General features: G+C 55.9%; 3 protein-coding genes across 7 annotated transcripts in view; 2 read left to right on the plus strand and 1 right to left on the minus strand.

Moving 5' to 3' along the window:
- RTN4RL1 (reticulon 4 receptor like 1) overlaps window positions 1–1,493 on the minus strand; it is a 74,570-nt gene extending 73,077 nt beyond the window's left edge. The window contains exon 1 of the mRNA XM_061390673.1: window positions 1,046–1,493. Within this exon, the coding sequence (XP_061246657.1) occupies window positions 1,046–1,058 (13 nt within the window). The 5' untranslated portion in view covers window positions 1,059–1,493. The remainder of the gene's footprint in view (window positions 1–1,045) is intronic.
- Window positions 34–13,898, plus strand: DPH1 (diphthamide biosynthesis 1). 5 transcript variants are annotated; one of them, XM_061390672.1, is made up of 12 exons: window positions 34–129; window positions 7,158–7,310; window positions 7,433–7,496; window positions 9,120–9,241; window positions 9,627–9,784; window positions 9,904–10,025; window positions 11,654–11,722; window positions 12,122–12,278; window positions 12,393–12,493; window positions 13,159–13,237; window positions 13,512–13,652; window positions 13,809–13,898. In XM_061390672.1, exons 3-12 carry the CDS (start codon window positions 7,444–7,446, stop codon window positions 13,896–13,898), a joined length of 1,092 nt encoding a protein of 363 aa, XP_061246656.1. In that variant the 5' UTR covers window positions 34–129; window positions 7,158–7,310; window positions 7,433–7,443. The 5 variants fall into 5 exon arrangements, with proteins under 5 accessions (XP_061246656.1, XP_061246653.1, XP_061246652.1 ...); XM_061390669.1 differs by lacking the exon at window positions 34–129 and adding an exon at window positions 5,240–5,347; XM_061390668.1 differs by lacking the exon at window positions 34–129 and adding an exon at window positions 5,241–5,874.
- Window positions 13,899–13,962: 64 nt separating this feature from the next.
- On the plus strand, window positions 13,963–15,459 carry OVCA2 (OVCA2 serine hydrolase domain containing). The gene is made up of 2 exons (XM_061390680.1): window positions 13,963–14,275; window positions 14,639–15,459. The coding sequence occupies exons 1-2, from the start codon at window positions 13,963–13,965 to the stop codon at window positions 15,136–15,138; spliced, it is 813 nt and encodes a 270-aa protein (XP_061246664.1). The 3' UTR covers window positions 15,139–15,459.
- The last annotated feature ends 4,844 nt before the right edge of the window (window positions 15,460–20,303 follow it).

A 20,303-nucleotide genomic window follows, 5' to 3' on the forward strand; every position in this document is an offset into this window, starting at 1 on the left:
TCCCACCTCAGCCGGCTCCCGCAGGGCCAGGGCAGCCAGCCGCAGGCGCGGGTGGCTCACCGGTCGCTCGGCCCGGGCCAGGGACGAGGGGGTCCCGGCGGGGCGCCGCAGCCTGCCCGGACCTGGGAGGTGAGAGAGGTAGACGCAGAGGCCCGAGCGGCGGGTGGCGGAGCCCGCGGGCTCACGGCGTGGTCACCTGCCCTCCCTGGGCCCTGGGGACCGCTCCCCGCGCGGCAGCCACGTGGGGGCGCGGCGGGACTTCCCCAGCGCCCGCGCCAACTTTGCAGCGCTCTGCTAGGAGCCCGGCGGCCCGAGGGTCGTAGTGAGGTGGTGGTTGGGGGGAGGGGGCAGCTGTCCTCAAGTTAAGCCTGGCACCGGCTGCGCACGCTCCTGGCACGGCCTCCGCCTTCCAATCCCTCCTCTCCAGGCAGAAGGAAAGTTTGAGGAACCGGACCTCGGGCGCTAGCCACCAACCCTCGGCCGCTGGATGCCCAGAGCCCATCCCTGGGGACCACCAAAGCGCGGTGCAGGGAAGGTGCCCGCGTCCGGGCCCCACCTGGGAAGCCGGGACGCGCGGTGAGTGAGCGCCCGGGCTGCGCGGCGCCTGACCGCCGGCTGCACCGGAGCGCGGGTCGAACCCGGCCCCGCCTAAGCGGCGGAAGCTGGCGGCGTGGGTCCGCGAGGGGGATGGAGGCTGCAAGTGAAAAACTTTATACCGGCAAAGCTAAGGTCCCAGGAGGCCGGCTCCTCTTCCATCACAGGTAGTTCACTGTGGTCTCCAAATGACCTCGCCGAACCAGATCTCTAGGCCTGGCCGCTGGGTTCAGGGAGCAGATCCCGAGTCTCGCTACTAGGCCCCCTCGGGGGCCGAGCTCCCCCAGCACCACTCCCTCTGCGGCTGAGTCCCCGCGAAGCCCGCTAGCCTTCCCAGAGCTGCTTCCCAGACCGGGAGCCCCGGCGCCGGGCGGCTCTCGGGTGGCTCCCAGGCTCGCGACTCTGCCCCGTGCGCATACAACTCCAACTTGCCCCTGCGGCTCCAACTCACCTTTGCGAAGCATGTTGGCCGCGGGGCCGCCACTCCGAGGTCGGCCTAGGCGCGCTCCCTCCCGGGGTCCGGATTCAAATCGTCGGGCGCCGGCTGCAGCTAATCCGTGCGCGTCGAGGCGGGGGCAAGCCGGGGATCCGCTGGTGCCCGGCGGCCCGGCCCCACAGGGGCATGGTGAGCCCGAGCCCCACGCCGAGGGCACCGGCGCCCACCGGCAACCGCGGCTCTGCCCGGCAGCCCCCGGGGCGAGCTGCTTTCTCCGCGGAGCCGGCGGCCTGCTTCTGCAACCTCGAGCACTTTGCAGGCGGTTTTGAGGGGGGACGCCGCCCCCTGGTCCCCTGGCCGCGGCCCCCTACTCTCCGCCCCCTCGGGTCGCCGCCGCCGCCGCGGCTGCTGCAAAAGGGCGCTCGCACGCACCACCGAGCTCCGGGGAAAGCGCCCGGCGCGCGTTTGCAGGACCGTGCGATCGGCGGAGTGGGGCGCCTCCCTTCCTCCCCCCGGCTTCCCCCACCTCTCCTCCTTCCCTCCCTCCCCCGCTCTCTAGCTCCCTCCCTCTCTCTCTGCGCTCCCCGCCCCCGCTCACGGAGCGCCTCCCATACAAAATTTATGAAAGTGCTCTCAGCTCGCGGTGCCGAGCGCCGTCCTATTCCCAGGGCAGCGCCGCTCAGCCGCGCGGCGCCGCCTCCCAAGGTGTTTTCGCCGCTCCCGCCCCCGGGGACGATCCTCGGCCCGCGTCCGTCCAAGTACCTGCCCCAGTCCCCGGGCCGGTCGTCGGGCCACTCGAGAGTCCCTCCCGGGCTCCGCGGGCTTCTCGAAGCTTGCACCCGCAGCCCCACCCCCTCCGGGCGAGCGCCCTTCGCAGATGGAGGTCACCGAAACAGGCGGCTGGAAGCGTGCGCTCTGCCCACCGGCTGGGATGCGAGGACCGCCGCCCAGAGCCCTTGATTACAAGCCCGCACCCCTGCCCATCTCCTCACTGGCCGACTCCGCTTCTTCTTCAGAGGCTCGACGGCTCCTCCTTGCCGAGGACAGCTCCAGCAAACCCAGCCGCATCGCATCCCGAGTGCTAGGACATGTTCTTTTTTGGGGGGAGGCGAGTGCGATGTGCCCCCTGGCTAGTCTAGACCTGGCAACAAGCATTGGGGAGGCCCAGCTGCATATCCTAGCGAGGGAAAGACCGATGTGGGGCTCAGCCAGACTATCTCGGCTTAGGGGGAACTCTGTTGTCCCTCAGTCTATACAGACCCAGCCTGGGGCTTCGTGGAAAATGGAGGCGGCACCGCCTAAAAAGCAGGTCCAGCTGGGAACCAGTTGGGCTGAGCTTAAAGAAGGTTAAGGCCGGACCAGTCCCTGGTGGAGGCCGGCACCCCCTACTGGCCTGAGATAAGAGGGGTCCTGAACAGGGGAAAAGAGTGGCCTAAGTCACCCATTAAAGGCACATTTATTGAGGGACTGTCAGTATAGAGCTTTAGTCTTCCGGGATTCAGTCAATGAAAAAGGCAAAGTCCCTGTCCTTGTGAAATTTACCGTTATTAGGGACCAATTTAGGAAAGTCCAGATGAGATCTTGCTTGGAAGAAGAAAAAATAAGTCAGGTTTTGTTCTGGAGCTGATAAGAGGGGATCAGGGAAAGCACTCTGAGCAGGTGACATCTAAGCAGAGATCTAATTGAAGTGAGAGAGTCGTGTGATTCCTTGGAGATAAACTTGCCATGTTAGGAAGCTCAAAAAGAAGGCCAGTATCATTCATTTACTCATACATGCATTCAGCAACACTGAGGTTTGTGCTAACTACATAGGCTTGGTATTCTGCAGTCCATGAGGTTGCAAACAGTCAGATGTGGCTTAATGACTGAACAACAACAACAAAGCCTTGGATTTTCAGAAGCTTATGGCAAGCTTCTGTAGGGGAAGACCCATAGCTATCTTAGAATGTGCTAGGAAGAGGCAGTGTGGGTGGGGACTCTGCTAGCTCTGTAAGGGGCTGAAAGACCACCCAAAAAGGTTTCACGGAAGAGGTGCCGTTGGTCTTGAGGGCTGAATTCATCAGGCTGAGAAGGGGAAAGACTAGGACAGGCAGGAAGGAATGTGTAGATGGCTTGGAGGTGAGAAAGTGAGCTTGTGCTGACGATTAAGAAGATTGGTCCATCTTGCAATAGAAACCCCAGGTAAGGCATTCTCTTAGCCTCTACTAGCTGCAGGACTGGACTGAGCAATCCTGTCTGAGCCCTGCCAGGCAGACACTAGCTGAACTCTGAGGACACAGAGCTGCAGAGGCCCTCCGCCAGTAAAACCCAGGTCAGGGAGGTTGAACAACTCGCTCAGCATCTCACAGCAGATCAGTGCTGAAGTATGAGCCTGCATCAGGGTATGATAAACCTCCTTCCACCTCCCCAAGCCGCCTCCCCATGACCCCCTGCCCTGCAATCTCCAGTATCTTAGGCAAAGTTGGCTGGGGCTGGGCGTGAGTGTGAGAAGCAGAGTTATTTCAGGCCTCTGGAGGGCTGGGTGCTGTTCTGGAGTCCAGCCAGGGGGTGGGGGCGACTGTAGGCGGGTGCTGTAGTGTAAGGTGGGGGTGCGCTGTGCCCGCCTTCTTGTCAGGCAGTAATTACTCAGACTGCTGAGTAACTCTGGCAGGGAGACCCCCACGGACAGATGGAGGTGTTCTCGGCCTAAGTTGAATGACGGCCCCCAGTGTCCTGCACAGCAGGGTCTTCAGGCACAGGCTTGTTTGCTAAAGGGGGCCACACAATTCATTCAGGCCAGAGGCTGTGGGGTGGTGCTATAAGAGGATGGGGGCCTTCTATTACCAGTGGGCCCCACTTCTGCTGAGGGAAAGGTCCTAAGGGGTGCGGGGCCGGCTAGGGAAAGGCCATCACTCTGTACTGAAGCGGGTCTTTCCCTCTTGGGACTCTCAGCTGCATCCAGAGCTAAAGCTGCCCACAGACTGGGCCTTCGTGTCCTGAATGTGGAGGGGCTGGACTCAAGTGGACCCCGGAATTCAGATCTTCCACACTGGGGGTCTGGAGAACCTGAGGGATTGAGAAAGCGCAGGCTGGACTCTCATCACACTGATGGGTTGTTCCTTGGGCCACATTCCTGTCCAAAGGTGTGACTGTCCTAAGAGCATTCTTTGGGGGTCTGAGGGGCAGAGCACTGACCCCTTCTGGTCTGCCCCCCGGCTGCTCATTCCCAGCCTGCCCAGCCAGCCCTCCTCTGTGGGCAGTGTCCCAGGCAGGACCTGTCCCTGGTTTCTTGTTTTTCACTTCTCTCTGCACCTTAATTAGGAGTTTCCAAGCAGGGAGGGCCTCCAGGGGAGCCTGAGGCCACAGAGCTGCCTTAAAGGGCCAGCTGTGTTCACACAGAGCAGAGAGGAAGATGGTGCCAGAGGGCTGGGTGGGCAAAAGGCCCTGGGGGTGACTGCTCTGTGGGGCAGACCTTGCTGAAAGCCAGTCCTGCAGGCAGTCGGCTCTTCCAAAGGTCAAGGCTGTCCCACTGGCCACTTTGCCTTCTCTTTGGGATTCCAGGAGCTTATAGGCCGGCTACCTAGGCCAGAGGAGCAGCCAAGGGGGGTAAACGTTGGCCAGAATCCCGAAGGTTTAGGCAGTCGAGTCCTTGGACTTCCCTTTTCTCCCAGGAAAGACTCAGGCTGGAGTCCTTACCCTGGTAGCAGTTTTTCACAGTGAACCTTCCACATTGTCGGTTCTAGAGGTGTAAGGGCATCCCAGCACTCCGGAAATCGGCCTCAAGACTCAATTTGGCACTGGCTCAGTGGGCGCTGAGTTCTGTCCTGTAGGGACAATGGGATCCTCTGAGGCAGAGAATGCGGCCCCGCCCATAGGTGTCCAGGGCTTATCAGGAGGGCAGATAGGGGAGCTGAAGGAAGACCCGGCGGTGCTTCCATTTACAAGACTGCGTCCCCCGAACTAGGGCAGGGAGTCTTTACAAAGGAGGGCACTTGTCCAGGAGAGCCAGGTTCAGGCTGCTCACAAGGGGAGGAGGGGACAGGGTCGCCGGGAGAACGGAACCACAGTGGTCGACGACCACTAGGGGCTCCCAAGAGTCCCGACCTTCCCGGCTGAGACAAGTGGCCCACTCTGGCCCCGCCCCTATCTTTCTCCTTCACGGTCCCCGCCCCGCAAATCCCCGCCCCTCGCTGGCCGATCGGCGATCTATCGCACTGTCTGCGCTCTCTGCATTCTTCTAGCGCTGTCTTTTTGGTCCCAACGTGGGTCCGCTGGCGATGGCGGCGCTGGTGGCGGCCGAGGCCGCAGAGTCTTGCAGCCGAAACGGCCCGGGCAGAGGTGGGTGCTAGGACGCTGCGGCCTCCGGACCTCGCATCTCGGGGTAGGGCCCCTGAGTCAGGGACAGGACCAGCCCACTTTAACGGCGGCGATGCCGTTCTCCGCCAGATTCGGAGGGTCTCGTAGTCACTCGCTCCGAGTCACTGTCGCTGGAGTCCAGGGGGACCGGTCTTTCTTATGCGACCTTAGGGCACCATCGGGAGCAACCCCTCCTAGAAGCTTGTAATCCTCAAGCCAGAAACGCTGCCTCCCTGCCTTGGCGGGCAGACAGACTCATGAAGACTCAAGGATGAGACGGACCCGACGGGGAGGGAAGGAGCCAGGCGTGTTGGACGGGGCATTCCTCAAGTCTGCCTTCAGAGAATGCTTTACGTAAGAGGCACAAGGTTTCATTAACCTGGCACTTATGGAGCGCCCGCTGAATGCCAGGCCTGTGCTAGGTGCAGGGACTAGACTGCAACCCTGCTCTCAGGGATCTCACCGTCTACCGGCGAATACTGACGTAAACAAAAGGTTACAGCCAAATGGTAAAGAAGGAGGAGCCTACTGGCCTTTGGGACAAATTGAGCTGCTAGGACTAGCGGCTCCCACAACCCTGCAACCACTAGGGACTTGGGCCTGTCAGAGGAGCTTCTGTGAGGGCCGGCCCAGAGGCACTTAACTGGTGTTCCAAGGCCTTTGAAACAACTGAACAAGTACCATAGCAGTGGTTACATTCAGATCGGGACTTAGGGTCCCAGCCTGCCATTCTACTTCTCCACTGCACCATCACCATCATCACCCCTGTGTCTACTGCTGCCCCAAACACGTACCCACACACAGAGGCTGAAGTGTCAGTCTAGCAGGATCTCTGGTAGAAGTTCTGGCAAATAGTACAGGCTCAATAAATACTCGCTAAATGAGTCCCATTTCTCGCCTTTTCACACTCTTGAACTGTCTGGTGCCTAAAGAGATGCCCAGGTTGGGCTAAACTGCATTGTGGGAAGTAAGGATGCCGAGTAAGGGGCTGTAGGCTTCCTAAAGGACTACAGTGTTTCTTCTCCTTTAATCTTGGGGGTGGGGGGTTGTAATTATTTGTGTCCCTACATTTCGCCCTCTAGACTACAAGCCCTTAAAGGGCAAGACCACTTTTCTATCCTACCTGTTTGCCTACAGTCCTGACTAGAGTGTATTCTTTCCAGCCTTCCAGGAATGGGAAGTGGGGGAGAATGATGGAACTAGGGAACTTAAGTTGGTTAAATGTATGGTGCTTATTTACCTTTTGAATGAGGAGAGGGAAGAAGCAAGAATTAACCAGTGTAGACATAGTCAATGGGACTCGAGTAAGGAAGAAAGTATTTTAAATTAGTACTTATAACAGTTTGTTTATAGATCTCATATCTAGGATCTCAGAACTTCAAGGCTTTCTCAGGGCCTGGGAGCAGAGGGACATTTTCCCAGACTGATTGGGCTGGCTGGGCTCTTGGGCTTTCCTCAGGATTGTTCTCTATCAAGGGGCAGTTGTGTGGATATTTTTCCCATTTTCCCCTCAGTTGTGTCCCCTGGTGCCAGCTCTACTCTCAGGGTGAGCTACACATTCAAGTCCTTGATTCCCAATAATCTCATAACATGGAAATTAGTTACACAGACTTCCTCCTAGCTCAGTGGGTTGTCTCTCCAGCTTCAGGATGAACTCAGTGGGGAAGAAGGCTGGGCCAATCTCCTTGGCTTCTGGGATCTGGGCCTTAAAGTTGGGTGGCATTAACAGTTCCATCAGGTCTGGCTGTGATTTAGGCCAGGCACCAACTCAGGCCTCTCACATTTATCCTAGGTCGAGCCCCTCGGGGCCGCTTGGCCAATCAGATCCCGGCTGAGATCCTGAACAATCCCCAGCTGCAGGCGGCCATCCAAGTCCTGCCTTCCAACTATAACTTTGAGGTTCCCAAGACCATCTGGAGGATCCAACAGGCCCAGGCCAAGAAGGGTGAGCCCCCCAAGCTCTGAGCTGGAGTACAGTTGGAGAGGTGGTCTGACCCAGCCAGGGGGGTGTTCCCATCCCAGCCTTTTCCCAGCCCTGTGCTCTCATGTCTCTGCACTCTCTTGCAGTGGCCTTACAAATGCCCGAAGGCCTCCTCCTCTTCGCCTGTACCATTGTGGATATCTTGGAAAGGTGAGCCTTGGGGCACTGAGGAAGCTGAACCGAGACCTTCCCAGTGTCCATTATAGCTCTGGCTATCGACATCCTTTTTTTTCCTTTCTGGACCTCTGCCTTACTGTGTTCCTTCCCACAACCATACACACACCAAGGGAAAAACCCCAGTCTAAACTCCTAGCCTGCTACAATACCTCCTTGTCTCTATAAATCTCCCCTTCCCTAAAAAAAAGAAGTTGGGAGGGAGAAATGAGTCAATTTCATTGTCTTCAAAGCTGGGCCCAGAGCAGATGGTGGGGCCTCAGGAAGAAGCTGAGAGCCCCTAGAGTTGACCCTAGAATGGGCTGGGTGGTCAGCGTGGAGTCTGGCTATGGGGGGAGACTTTTTCTCTGGCACATTTGGAGGAGCGGGGCAAGGGGGGCTTGGCAGCAGGAGAAGTGCCTAGGAGATGGTATTCAGTTCCTCCACCTCCCTCATCTAAGTTTCTTCAATACAATGAGCCATCCTCAGGAGGGGGGTGAGCGCTCAGCCATCTGGAACCGGCACAGGAACAGGGAAGGCGAAACAAGAAAGGGAGGTCATCTCGTGATGGGAACCTCCCACTTCCCTGCTGCTGCCCTCCCCCCACCCCGCCTAGCATCCCGCAGCCACAGACTCACTTCCCTGCTCCCACCCTCTTGCCCCTTGGGGATGCTCTCTGGGGCTCAGGCCAATTTGCATACATTTTAATCTATAAAAAATTAAGTGCTCCGGCTGACTCAGACGCCTGGGCTGCATTCTAAGGAGCTGAATAATCTGCTTCTGTGCACAGCCTGATTTGGGGAAAGGGGTGGTGTGGGGGGAGGGGCGCTGCCTGGCAGCAGCTCAGTGTTCCCCACCACACCCCCAGGAGAAGAACAGGGAGACACCCCCCCCACCTCCCTGTCCCTGAGCCGGACTCCATGCCCCAGGGGTGGGTCTCAGGGAAGAGCTGGGCCCCTGGCCCCATTCCTGTGGTGAGTTTAGGGGCTGTGGGGTCTTCCTCACCCACCCCCATCCCCCAGTGATTCAGGCCTGGCAGCAGATCCCAAGGCAGTGCGCTGGCCATAGCCCACTCTTCTGACGCATGAGGCATGTGGGTGGCACCATGTGCTGTGGGGGAGCTGTTCATGGGTTCCCCCATCCTGGCACAGAGGGCCTTGACTAAGGGTGGGAAGGCAGCAGGGGTTCTGGGCGACTGGGAGGTTATGCGCATCCACCACGCGTCACAGTGCCAGGGCGTGGAAACCGGTGTCTTTGCCAGTATGTGCATGCATCTGGCTCTGGGTGGGATGAGTCAGAGCAGCGGAGGTCTGTGGTTGACCCATATGTATGCCAGGCTGAGGCTGGGGGGCGGGGGTCCTTCTTGCAGTTGGAGTCTGGGCAGAGGAACCAGGGCGCTGCAGAGTCCATCCGCATACAGCTAGAGTTCCAGGAGCTGCTGCCAGACCTGGGGGAGGTAGCAGCTGGGCCCCTCCTACTCTGTTGGCAGAAGTGGCAGTTGCCAACCCAAGGGATTGGGAGAGGCAGGCAGAGCAGAGCTGGGCCCTGAGATATGCCACATTCAGGTCTCTCTGCCACCTCACTCCTTGTGTCACTGTCCCCTCATTTCCACCCCCACAGGTTCACGGAGGCCGAAGTGATGGTGATGGGAGACGTGACCTACGGGGCTTGCTGTGTGGACGACTTCACTGCAAGAGCCCTGGGAGCTGACTTCCTGGTCCACTATGGCCACAGCTGCCTGGGTACAGGCCGCCAGGGCGCCCAGACCCGGCAGGGAGGCGGAAGTGCACGCTCGTCTCCATCGCAGTGCCTGGTGCTGCTTGCGCGCATGGGTCCCTCCTGGCATCTGGGATGGCCTTGGCCTTCCTGCTCCATGGGTGGAGCTTGCCTTTGGACTTGGTTGCCTTGGAAACCATGCTGCTGTCCCAGTTGTGGGTGTTTGAAAGGCTGTTGGTAGTAGAGCAGGCTGGACCCCCCAGTTGAGTGGCAGAGATGGAGCTTCTAAAAGACCCGTGACACTATCCTCCCCACCTCCCCGAACCCCCCGACTGTCCTCAGGCTGAAGCTACTTGTCCTCTGCCCCTCTTGCCTTCCAAAACAGTCTCCTGAACTCTTCTCTCCTCCCAGTTCCCATGGACACCTCGGCCCAAGACTTCCGGGTGCTGTATGTCTTTGTGGACATCCGGATAGACACTGCCCACCTCCTGGACTCTATCCGCCTCACCTTTCCCCCAGCCAGTGCCCTTGCGCTGGTCAGCACCATTCAGTTCGTGTCAACCTTGCAGGTAAGTGAGCTGGTCTCCGGGCTCTTCCTGGATCCCCACGTCAGGTGCTCCAGGCTGGTTCTCTGGGCCTGGCTCTCCCTCCCCGTCCACTTGCTTCCCTTCCCTCATTCTCCCTACAGGCAGCCGCCCAAGAGCTGAAAGCTGAGTATCGTGTGAGTGTCCCACAGTGCAAGCCCCTGTCTCCTGGGGAGATTCTGGGCTGCACGTCTCCCTGCCTACCCAAGGAGGTGGAGGCTGTGGTGTAAGTGGAAAATGGGGGGCCAGTCATAGAGACATAGGAAAAGTTCCCTAGGTTCCTCTGAACGCTGAGGTTCATCGTCCAGGAAAGGAAACTGAGTCTCAGATTCCTTAGCCATTCGCTCAAGGTCACCCTGCAAGATGGGGACCAAAGAGGGTTTCAGGTTCCCCAGCTCCCTCTCCAGTGCTCTGGCCAACATCCAGAAGACTATCCCCAGGGTGGGGCAGGAATGAGGGCCTCATGGGGGCAGACAAGTGTGGGGCTCAAAATGGTGCAAATATAATTGGAGAAGATGGATGGGCACGCCCAGGCTGCAGCCCCATTAATTTAGCATCTGGACAGCTAACGAGCAGGAGCAGCGTGTCTCCTGCTGCCTAATTATTTTAGGTAATAGAAATGCTTAATGTTGTGTGAATGCAGCCAGCCTCGGAGCCGACAGCCCCCCCCGCTAAGACTGAGGAGGGGAGCCCCATTCTTAGCTAATGGCAGGGAAGGCGGAGGGGCAGTCCCCTGACTCAGCCCCACTTCCGGGGCTGCTGATGCTGCTCCTACAAGCTTTGCTGCACCCACATAGGACATCCCTGCCCCCAGAGAGGCCCACATCAGGGCCTTCCCTTTCCCTGGCAGCCCTGCTCCCAGATGGGCATTCCCTCTTGCCTGAGCATACATAACTCTCAGCTCATACATGCCTGCCCCTGGGGGCTTCGGGTGTCTGTTGGAGGGAGGAACACCCCGACTGTGTGTTGGCCATTCATCACAATTTGGTGTGGTCTCCCAAGAGAGAAGGAGCTGCCACGTGGACTGTCTTCCATGCTGTGGCCTCCATGATCTGGGAAGGTACAGTTAAGGACAGCATCTCCTAGCCCTGCTTGATACAGCCTGGTGTTTAAGCCTAGAATCAAGTCCCAGGTATACTGCTTAACAGAGCTGTGTGACTTTGGGCAAGTTTCTTAACATCTCTGAACCTCACTTGTATCTTTTTTGAAATGGGGATTCAAGTTTCTCAACATCCTTGAACCTCACTAGTATCTTTTGTGAAATGGGTAACTTGGAGGATTACCTGTTAGGACTGAGTGAAGTCATATATGTCAGGTGTTTAGCCCAGGCCTGGTACACCGAAGGCATGAGCCCAGTAAACAGTGGCTCTTATTACAGTTCAGTAACTGGACCCAAGAGCTATTTTGAGCAGAGAGTAGTCAAACTATATATACACCCTGAAAGCTCATTTATGGCCCAGATGACACCCTGAACACCACTTCCCACATCCGTACTGAGCTAGGTGAGGGACAGTCTGTCCTCCTACCTCCATGTTAGTCTCTCTAGAGCCTTCCCATGACCCTGGCTGGCTCTTTCCTCTTCCCCTAGAAGGTTCGGGTGGGGATAGGGGCAGTTCTTAGACTCTGCATTACATAATTAGAGGGGCCTTAATGGTCCTCCAGTTCAAACTCCTATTTTACATGTGAGACAGCCAGGGCCTTGGGGGTGGGAGGAGGGGTTTTAAAGGATGGCTTGTCCCAGTTCATATACACCGCAGTGTAACCAGCCAAGAACTCAGTCCTCTGGACCTCCAAGCCGGTGCCTGCTTCTGGTGCCCCATCCCACCCTCATGGCCCGCTTTCTCCCTGCTGCAGGTATCTTGGAGATGGCCGCTTCCACCTGGAGTCTGTCATGATCGCCAACCCCAACATCTCTGCTTACCGGTATTGGCTAGACTGGGCTGACCCGCTGGGAAGGGGGTGGAGTCCCCTGACCCTGAGACCCTCAGTCAGCCCCAAATTTCCTCACCCCAAGGCCACTTAACAGCCCCCAGCCCTGAGGATCTGAGGTTCTAAATCTGGATCCCAGACGTAGGGTTGCTGCTACACAGCACCTCCTCATCCACTGGATCCACAACCAGATCCTAGAACCCTCTCTCACTCATGCCTGCTCCAGCTGTGGAACTGATCTTCCCAGTAGCAGTTTCTGCTCTTGCCTCTGTTCCTAATTGCCTGCATGGAGCCTGAAGGTTCCGAAGACCAAGGTGCTGCATGAGGGAGCTGTGTGTACAGCACAAGTTCTGTGAGTGGCTGTCCCAGTGACCCTGACAGCTTCTTTTCCAGATACGACCCTTACAGCAAGGTCCTGTCCAGAGAGCACTATGACCACCAGCGCATGCAGGCCAACCGCCAGGAAGCCATAGCCACTGCCCGGTCAGCTAAATCCTGGGGTCTCATCCTGGGCACTTTGGGCCGCCAAGGCAGTCCCAAGATCCTGGAGGTTAGAGGGCTTTGGGAAAGGGGACTAGCTGGGAACCCAGCTGAGAAAATCAGGAGGCCCAGGGATTTACTTTGGCCGCTTGATCACCCCAGCTCTGCCTCCCTCTCCCAACAGCACCTGGAATCTCGGCTCCAAGCCTTGGGACTTCCCTTCGTGAGGCTGCTGCTCTCTGAGATCTTCCCCAGCAAGCTCAGCCTCCTTCCCGAGGTGGATGTGTACGTTTCCCCACCTTAATCTATCTAGCGATGACTGGCTAAGGAAGCTTAGAATCTGGGTTCTGCCCATCACCTATTGCAGGCTGGAGTTGTGCTCCCATGACCATGAAATTTTAATGTTTAGAGAGCACTCATCTCGCAGGGGCTACTTTTGGCTATGGGTCAACCCAACTTTGGCTTGGGGGCTCACAGGCAACGGCTACGTCATAGTCGTTCTGTGTGAGATGAGTTTGAGGGGTGGTTGGCACTTGCATTGGACCAGGCGCTAAATTTTATCCTGGGGTCTGATTGCAAACATGCTGCCCAAGCCCTCTCTTCAGAAAGGTCATAGTCAGGGACTTCCTGACTGTCCAGTGGTTGAGACTTCACCTTCCAGTGTCGGGGGCTGCAGGTTTCAATTCCCTAGTTGGGGAGCTAAGATCCCACATAAGATATGCAATATTGTAACAAATTCAATAAAAACCTTAAAAAAGCTCACATTGGAGGAAACAAGAAAACAATGTCATAGTGCTATTCTAAACAGCAGTGGGTGACAGTCTTTACTTTCGAATTAATAGTAAGCCCCGTTGAGTGTGTTGGGGACACAGTCATGTTCTTCAGCATGCTGGCAGGAACAGGGAGGCTACCCCCTCCCCCAGGATCTGACCTGATTTCCCTTCTTATAGGTGGGTGCAGGTGGCATGTCCACGCCTGTCCATCGACTGGGGTACAGCCTTCCCCAAGCCGCTGCTCACACCCTATGAGGTAACACTAGGTTCTGAAAATCCCTGGGGGAGAATGGGCTTTACCCTTAGTTCTGTCCTGGAAGGGGTCCTCAGTGGAGCAGCACTTAGGTTACAGCGGAGGCACTTCCTAGCTGTGTGGCCTTGCGCAAGTCCCTTCCTGCTCTCTGAACCTCACATTTCCTTTCTATGCTATGGGTATAATAGGACCTTCGTAGGTCATCGTGAGGGCTGAATTAAATAATCCTGCGTAGAAAAATGTCGGCAAGTGTCACTGTCCAGATTTTCTCCCCCAGGCGGCGGTGGCCTTGAGGGACATTTCCTGGCAGCAGCCCTACCCTATGGACTTCTACGCCAGCAGCTCCTTGGGGCCGTGGACGGTGAACCACGGGCGGGATCGGCTGCTCCAGGTCCCAGGCCGGCTGGCCCTGGGGAAGGTAGGAAGGGACACCAAGGAAGACCGAGGGGCCTGGGAGCGGCCGCCCAGGCGGCGCGAGCCGAGGCCGCCGCCCTGCGGCTGCTAAGGGAAATGCACGACAGGGGGGTGGGGAACGTCGCAGAAGCGGGACCGTGACCAAAGTCTGCCACCTCAGGTTCAGGGGGGGCCCGCGCGCCCCTCTCCAGCCGCGGCTTGCGAGGCTTGCAGCTGCAGAGACGAGGAGGTGTCGCCGATCGCTCTCTGAGACGCTCCTGGTTCCCAGGTATCAGCCCTACTTCTGGACCTGCCGCACCCTCTTCCCCGTTGTCATGGCAATGTTCGCTTGCTCTGAGGCCCGCCTCCAGGGTGGTGGCTGTTTTGGGTCCCGCCCTTCGTGTTCAAGTTCCGCTCGGGGAAAGGCTGCTTCCGGTTCCTCTGTCGCGCACGCGCTATGCAGGATGGCTGCGCAGCCGCTTCTGCGGATTTTGTGTCTGGCGGGTTTTCGGCAGAGCGAGCGGGGCTTCCGTGAGAAGACCGGAGCGCTGCGGAAGGCGCTGCGGGGCCGCGCAGAGCTCGTGTGCCTCAGCGGCCCGCACCCGGTCGTGGACGCAGCGGGGTCGGAGGGCGCCAGGCCAGACTCCGGTGAGAGGAGCCCTGCCCGGAAATGCGCCCAGAGTTTTCTGTCTTGCTTCGTCCGCGTAACACCTGCCTGCACACAGCCACCCTGTCCCTCCCCACATTCCTGCCATCCTCCCACTTCATTCTGCCCATACACGCCATCTCTGCCAACCTAGCCCCTTGCTTATATTCCTGCCTGGTCCTCCCAGACTTCTATCCATCTCCTCTCCAGGTCAGTCTGTTCCCCGCCTCATTTTCCCCAGACTTGCTACTCTGCCTCAGCCACCTCTCTTTCCCTCATTCCCAAACCCTCCCTCACTCCCTTTATTTCATTTCCCCTGGATTTCCCCTTGCCTTAACTCTGTACTCTGTCCTTCATCGCCGTAGGACCCTGCCCTCCGGAGGAGCAGCCTCAAGGCTGGTGGTTTTCCGAACAGGAGGCAGACGTTTTCTTGGCCTTGGAAGAGCCCACGGCGTGCAGAGGTCTGGAGGAAGCTCTGGAAACGGTGGCACAGGCACTGAACAAGCTGGGGCCTTTCGATGGGATCCTTGGTTTCAGTCAGGGGGCCGCGCTGGCCGCTCTTGTGTGTGCCCTTGGCCAAGGCGGCGATCCCCGCTTCCCTTTGCCCCGGTTTGTCATCCTCGTATCCGGTTTCTGCCCGCGGGGCCTTGGCCTCATGGAACCCATCATGCAGGGCCCCTTGTCACTGCCTTCCCTCCATGTCTTCGGGGACACTGACGGCGTCATCCCCTCTCAGGAGAGTATGCAGCTGTGTAGCCGTTTCGATGGAGCCGTCACTCTTACCCACTCTGGTGGCCACTTCATTCCAGCAGCTGCACCCCAGCGCCAGGCCTACCTCAAGTTCTTGGACCAGTTTGCAGACTGAAAGCTCTACAAAGGCCTTTGCCTTTGCATCCCCTTTCCACTCCCCCCACCCCCATGACCTTGATGCAGCCTCTGTAATCCTTGCGTTTCTTTTTCTACCTAGAAATCTTCCCTACTATTAGGGCACCTCACCATCTCCAATTAAGAGACAAATATCAGTACTTAAGACTCATAAGCCCAGCTCTGCACTCAAAGAAAAGGGGGAGGATTAGGAGGCCTCAATGGACTTTGACCTTGGCATCCTGAATGAGTAGGGGATGACAGGAAAAGCTGAGACTTTTCCAGCGCTAACTGCCACACAATAAAGTGATTTGGATTTTGAGCATCTTTTTCCTGGAAAAGATACACAGGAAAACTCGTTTTTATCTTTTTTTAAAAAGTGGATTCCTGGCCATCAACACAGCCTCCAGGGCAGCACCAAGCAGGGAGGTGTTTGCAGTTGCGAACCCCTAGGACAAACTCACGCATATGTGCACATGGACACATTTTTGATGGAAGTCTTAAGTCCCAAGCTGAAGGAAAGGACTCCTCCCTGGAGGAGGGAAGAATTTACATCTGAGAAGTTTAGGGAAGAGACCAGTTGGCAAAGCTCTGCCTGGGCCATACTGAGTTTTAGCTCCTTTGATCCTGATCCGTAAGAGTTGTGTGTGGGCCTGTCAGAACCAGGTTCATGTATTTGTTTTCTCCGCCGTAGCTGTCAGCTTCTCTAAACCGTGAGTGAAGGATGGGATGGTGCTAGACCTAGATGGAAACAGAGCACAGAGGTAACCTTTTTCCAAACTTAACCCTGTTTGCAGAGTTGGAGATGGATGCTACTCTGTAGCGGTCACAGCCAAGGCCTAAGCAGCCCATCTGGTCTGAAAATGCTGTTATCGTGAAAGTGGCTCAGTTGTGTCCGACTCTTTGTGGCCCCATGGACTGTCCATGGAATTCTCTAGGCCAGAATACTGGAGTGGGTAGCCTTTCCCTTCTCCAGGGGATCTTCCCGACCCAGGAATCGAACTGGGGTCTCCTGCATTGAAGGCGGATTCTTTACCAACTCAGCTATCTATTCTTAGGCACTCTAAAGACTGCTCGCTTTAGCTATTCCCTCCACTTCCAGTGCCTTCTTCCCCAGGCTGCCCTTCCTCTGCAGATTCACCAGTTTGTTTCTTTTCTGGAAGATTGCAACATACCCTATCTGGCCCGTAAGCATGGCTGCCCCAAGTAATTAGTAATTGAGCAGGAATTGGGGTTAGGGAATTGCAGCACAAATGCCGTAGCCCATCCTGAGGCAGCCAGACTAAGAGCCTTAAATCATCTGAAATCCTGAGTTCTTCACTATGGATAGCAGCTTTCTGAGACTTACAAGGGCTCCCCAGGTGCACTAGTGGTAAAGAACCTGCCTGCCAATGCAGGAGATGGTAAAAGATGCTGGCTCGATCCCTGTGTCAGGAAGATTCCCCTGAAGGAGAGCATGGCAACCCACTCCAGTATCCTTGCTTGGAGAATCCCATGGACAGAGGAGCCTGGTGGGCTACAGTCCCTAGGGTTGCAGAGAGTCAGACACGACTGAAGCGACTTGGTAGGCACCATGCAATATTAAAAAAAAAAAAAAAAGCTAGATTTAAATGCCTAGGCAGAAAGTCGGGGTGGGAAGAAAATTCTGTGCTACAGGCTGCTACTGCCTTGCTCTTGGTGTTTTAAAGGGACCCCTTCCTTGGCAAAAGGAAGAGACTGAAATGCTCTGAATTACTCCTACAGACCTATGGGATTTGGCCCATAGAATTTTAGGGGGAAAATTGGGTTTGTGATAGTTAAAATTTTAGGAATGGCACACAAAAATTCGGATTCCTTTCTTCTCTGGAAATAAGCAGTTCGTAATGAAAAGCAGTGAGTAAGTTTGCAGTTAAGGGCTCACAAGCCCTCCTGGCAATCACAGGCTTCCCTCTTCAGCAAGGCTTCAAGAGGTGAACATGATGCCTTGCATACCCCAGTTGCTGCTACTTGGAATTATTGGGAGGAGTAAATGATAGAGGGAAAGACATTTGGGGAGTGAATATTAAGGCAGTGTTTAAAGTTGGAAGGGTGAAATTGAAGACCAGAGTAGGATCTGGTGAAGCAGAAGTGAAAAAGGTGGAAATTCCCCTGAGGATCAAAATGTATGATGGGCTTCCCTGGTGGCTCAGATAGTAAAGAATCCACTTGCAGGGTGGGACACGTGGGTTCAACCCTTGGATTGGGAAGATCCCCTGGAGGAGGGCATGGCAACCCACTCAAGTATTCTTGCCTGGAGAATCCCCATGGGCAGAGGAGCTTGGTGGGCTACAGTCCATGGGGTCGCAAAGAGTCAGAAAATTAAGCACAGCATAGAAGGAAACACGATACGATCTACGTGTTCCCAACAAGTGTGATACATCATTTCCCATCGTGCCCTCCAGGAACAATGGGGAATATTAGGGGGTTATTCCCCTCCACACAGATTCTATGGACCATTTGCGTCAGGATCATGTTAAACCTTGGGTTCCTGGGACCAACTCCAGACCTACTGAGCTAATCACTAGGACCCAGGAATCTGCATTTTGACACCATCCTGGTCACTGTCATGCAATGAAATGCTGGAAAACCACTGTCTCTATAGAGTGTAAGTCTCTGGTGATTGAGTGAGTGAGTGAAGTCGCTCAGTCGTGTCAGACTCTGCGACCCCATGGACTGTAGCCCCAAGGCTCCTCCGTCCATGGGATTCTCCAGGAAAGAATACTGGAGTGGGTTGCCATTTCCTTCTCCCGAGGATCTTCCCGACCCAGGGATCGAACCCAGGTCTCCCGCGTTGCAGGCAGACGCTTTAACCTCTGAGCCACCAGGGAAGCCCAAGTCTCTGGTAAATATGTGTAATTTGAAAAAAATAAAAACATTGATTCTCAGGCACTCTACTAGGAAGAGGGAAACAAGCTCTCTGGCTAAGAAACATTGATCTAACATTTTCAACTCAGGATAATGAGGTCCAGAAGACAGGAAGAGGAATATCATCTATTGAGTTCTAACTATGCAAGGCCTTGTGCTAAGCAGAAGCTTTAGTTACCTAGTTTAATTTCACAGCTTCATAAGGTAGATGCTAACCTAGTTTTACAACTGAGACAAGAGGCACTGAGAAGCTAACTTCCCCAGAGTTGGACTCAGATCCAAGAACTGCCGTTCTTGACCTTGACTAGTCATTTTCTTCTCTGCTGCTGCACAGAAGATGAGCAGAGAGGCCACTACTCACCACTGGACAGCATGTCCTGCAAGGGCCTCACCTTCCTACTCCATAAAGTAGGTTGTGGGTATGGTGCCCTGAATGATTTTCAAAATACTCAAGTCCTAACTACAGTCAGTCCTCTGGTTTTTCCCCCTCTTCTGACCACTTGCAGATGGGTTCAAACTGCAAAAGACTTCATCTCTTCTTTCCAAATCATCCCTGCCATTTATCTTTTCTACCTGTCACTCCACCTTAGTTCCTAAAGCTCTTGGGAGAGAGAGTCCCTAAGCAGAGAACCCTCAACAGCTTCAGTCCTAGAGCTTCTGCTCAGAGAAATGTGTCCCCCCACTCCCCTGTTCATTCTCAGTGCCCAGAGCTGAGGTCTCCCCAGCACCACCACCTCCTTACAAGGACATAGTAGCCTGCTGCTGCTGCTGCTAAGTCGCTTCAGTCGTGTCCGACTCTGTGTGACCCCATAGACAGAAGCCCACCAGGCTCCCCTGTCCCTGGGATTCTCCAGGCAAGAACACTGGAGTGGGTTGCCATTTCCTTCTCCAATGCAGAAAAGTGAAAAGTGAAAGTGAAGTCGCTCAGTCATGTCTGACTCTTAGTGACCCCATGGACTGCAGCCTACCAGGCTCCTCCATCCATGGGATTTTCCAGGCAAGAGTGCTGGAGTGGGGTGCCATCGCCTTCTCCACATAGTAGCCTAAGAGAATATTTAAGATCAAAATAGCGTTCTGCAGTTTTCAAAGGTTGTTACTTACATGATCTAATTTGGTCCTCACAACAGGCCTGCCCAAAAAAATTTTACAGAAGGCTTGGAAACAACATGGCCCCTTAACAGCCAGTTGGTGACGCAGGTGGGGCCTCCTGCCTCCCTGTGTGCTCTTGGCAGGTGCACACAGTCTGCCCACCGATGTGCACTGGATGCCAGAATCAGGTGCCTTTTCATCTAAGCCCTCAGTGTCCTTGGGTGGGAGACAGGCAGTGTGGGTATTGATTAGCTGTGAAACCAGCACCAACTGTGTTGGAAACAGTTTAGAAAAGGGGAAATGGAGAGGTCAAGAAAAATTGCATCAATGGTGGCAGGGCTGGGTTGCATTAATCATTCCCAACACTGTCCCTTGGTGGTCCTGCACCCAGTATCCAACAGTCAGCCCTGAAGTGGGTGATGGTGGTGGCGGCGGCAAGTGACAGGCAGAATGTTTTTGAAGAGGTCATTGCTTACACTTCACTAGCCCAAGAGGACTTGAGCTCCTCTGGTATTTACTCCCCCTCTTTATGGCTAATCTGAGACAGTCAAAAATTGGAATCCAGCACCTAGAGATAGAGTGAGGTGAGGATGCAGGTATGTTCACACAGCCGTTTAGGGACGGGTTAACTTTACAAGCTTTACGCTTCCTGAGGGTCGGGGATCCTTCTTATCCTTCAAGATTCGGAGGGAAAGAGAGAGGGAGGGAAGGCTGTGACTCCATCAGGCAATGGGTTCAAGGTTTACCCTTTGCCCTCTGCCTACTCAGCTAGGCGTTCCTGGAAGAATGAGGTCGTGGCGCATTTAGAAAACCTTTCCTCCGACAACCCCCTTCGGTTCCCAGGATGCAAATATTTTTCCAGGTGCCTGCGGCCTCCCTCCCTCCCTCCAAGGAGGTAAAAATGAACCCAAATCCCAGAACTCCCCATTCTCTCACGGTCCCTTGGCTGCAGTACCTCGGCTAGGAGGACAGGATGGTCACTGAAGGGGACAGTCAGACATACTCCGTAGAGCATACTCCGCTTCCTTCTCTGCCTCGTTGGATGCCCGGCTCCGGAGTAGCCCGCCTCCCTGTGCGGCACCTCCCGCCACCCCCGCAGACACATGGGCTCTCGACACGCCGCCTCCGCTTCCTCCTGATCTGAGTCTCCCCCATCCCGCCGGGCGGTGCGCTGCGTGGCGCGGCGCGTGGGCG

The sequence above is a fragment of the Bos javanicus genome, chromosome 19, assembly GCF_032452875.1.
Source record: "Bos javanicus breed banteng chromosome 19, ARS-OSU_banteng_1.0, whole genome shotgun sequence".
Lineage (NCBI taxonomy): Eukaryota > Metazoa > Chordata > Mammalia > Artiodactyla > Bovidae > Bos > Bos javanicus.

Excerpts from the sequence above, each read along its gene's own strand:
- DPH1 (XM_061390668.1), top strand. The coding sequence starts at position 5,754 with ATGGAGCGCCCGCTGAATGCCAGGCCTGTGCTAGGTGCAGGGACTAGA. Across the intron at positions 9,242-9,626 it reads CTATGGCCACAGCTGCCTGG|TTCCCATGGACACCTCGGCC; the intron begins GTACAGGCCGCC and ends CTCTCCTCCCAG. Across the intron at positions 12,279-12,392 it reads GCAGTCCCAAGATCCTGGAG|CACCTGGAATCTCGGCTCCA; the intron begins GTTAGAGGGCTT and ends CTCTCCCAACAG.
- OVCA2 (XM_061390680.1), top strand. The coding sequence starts at position 13,963 with ATGGCAATGTTCGCTTGCTCTGAGGCCCGCCTCCAGGGTGGTGGCTGT. Across the intron at positions 14,276-14,638 it reads GGGCGCCAGGCCAGACTCCG|GACCCTGCCCTCCGGAGGAG; the intron begins GTGAGAGGAGCC and ends TCATCGCCGTAG.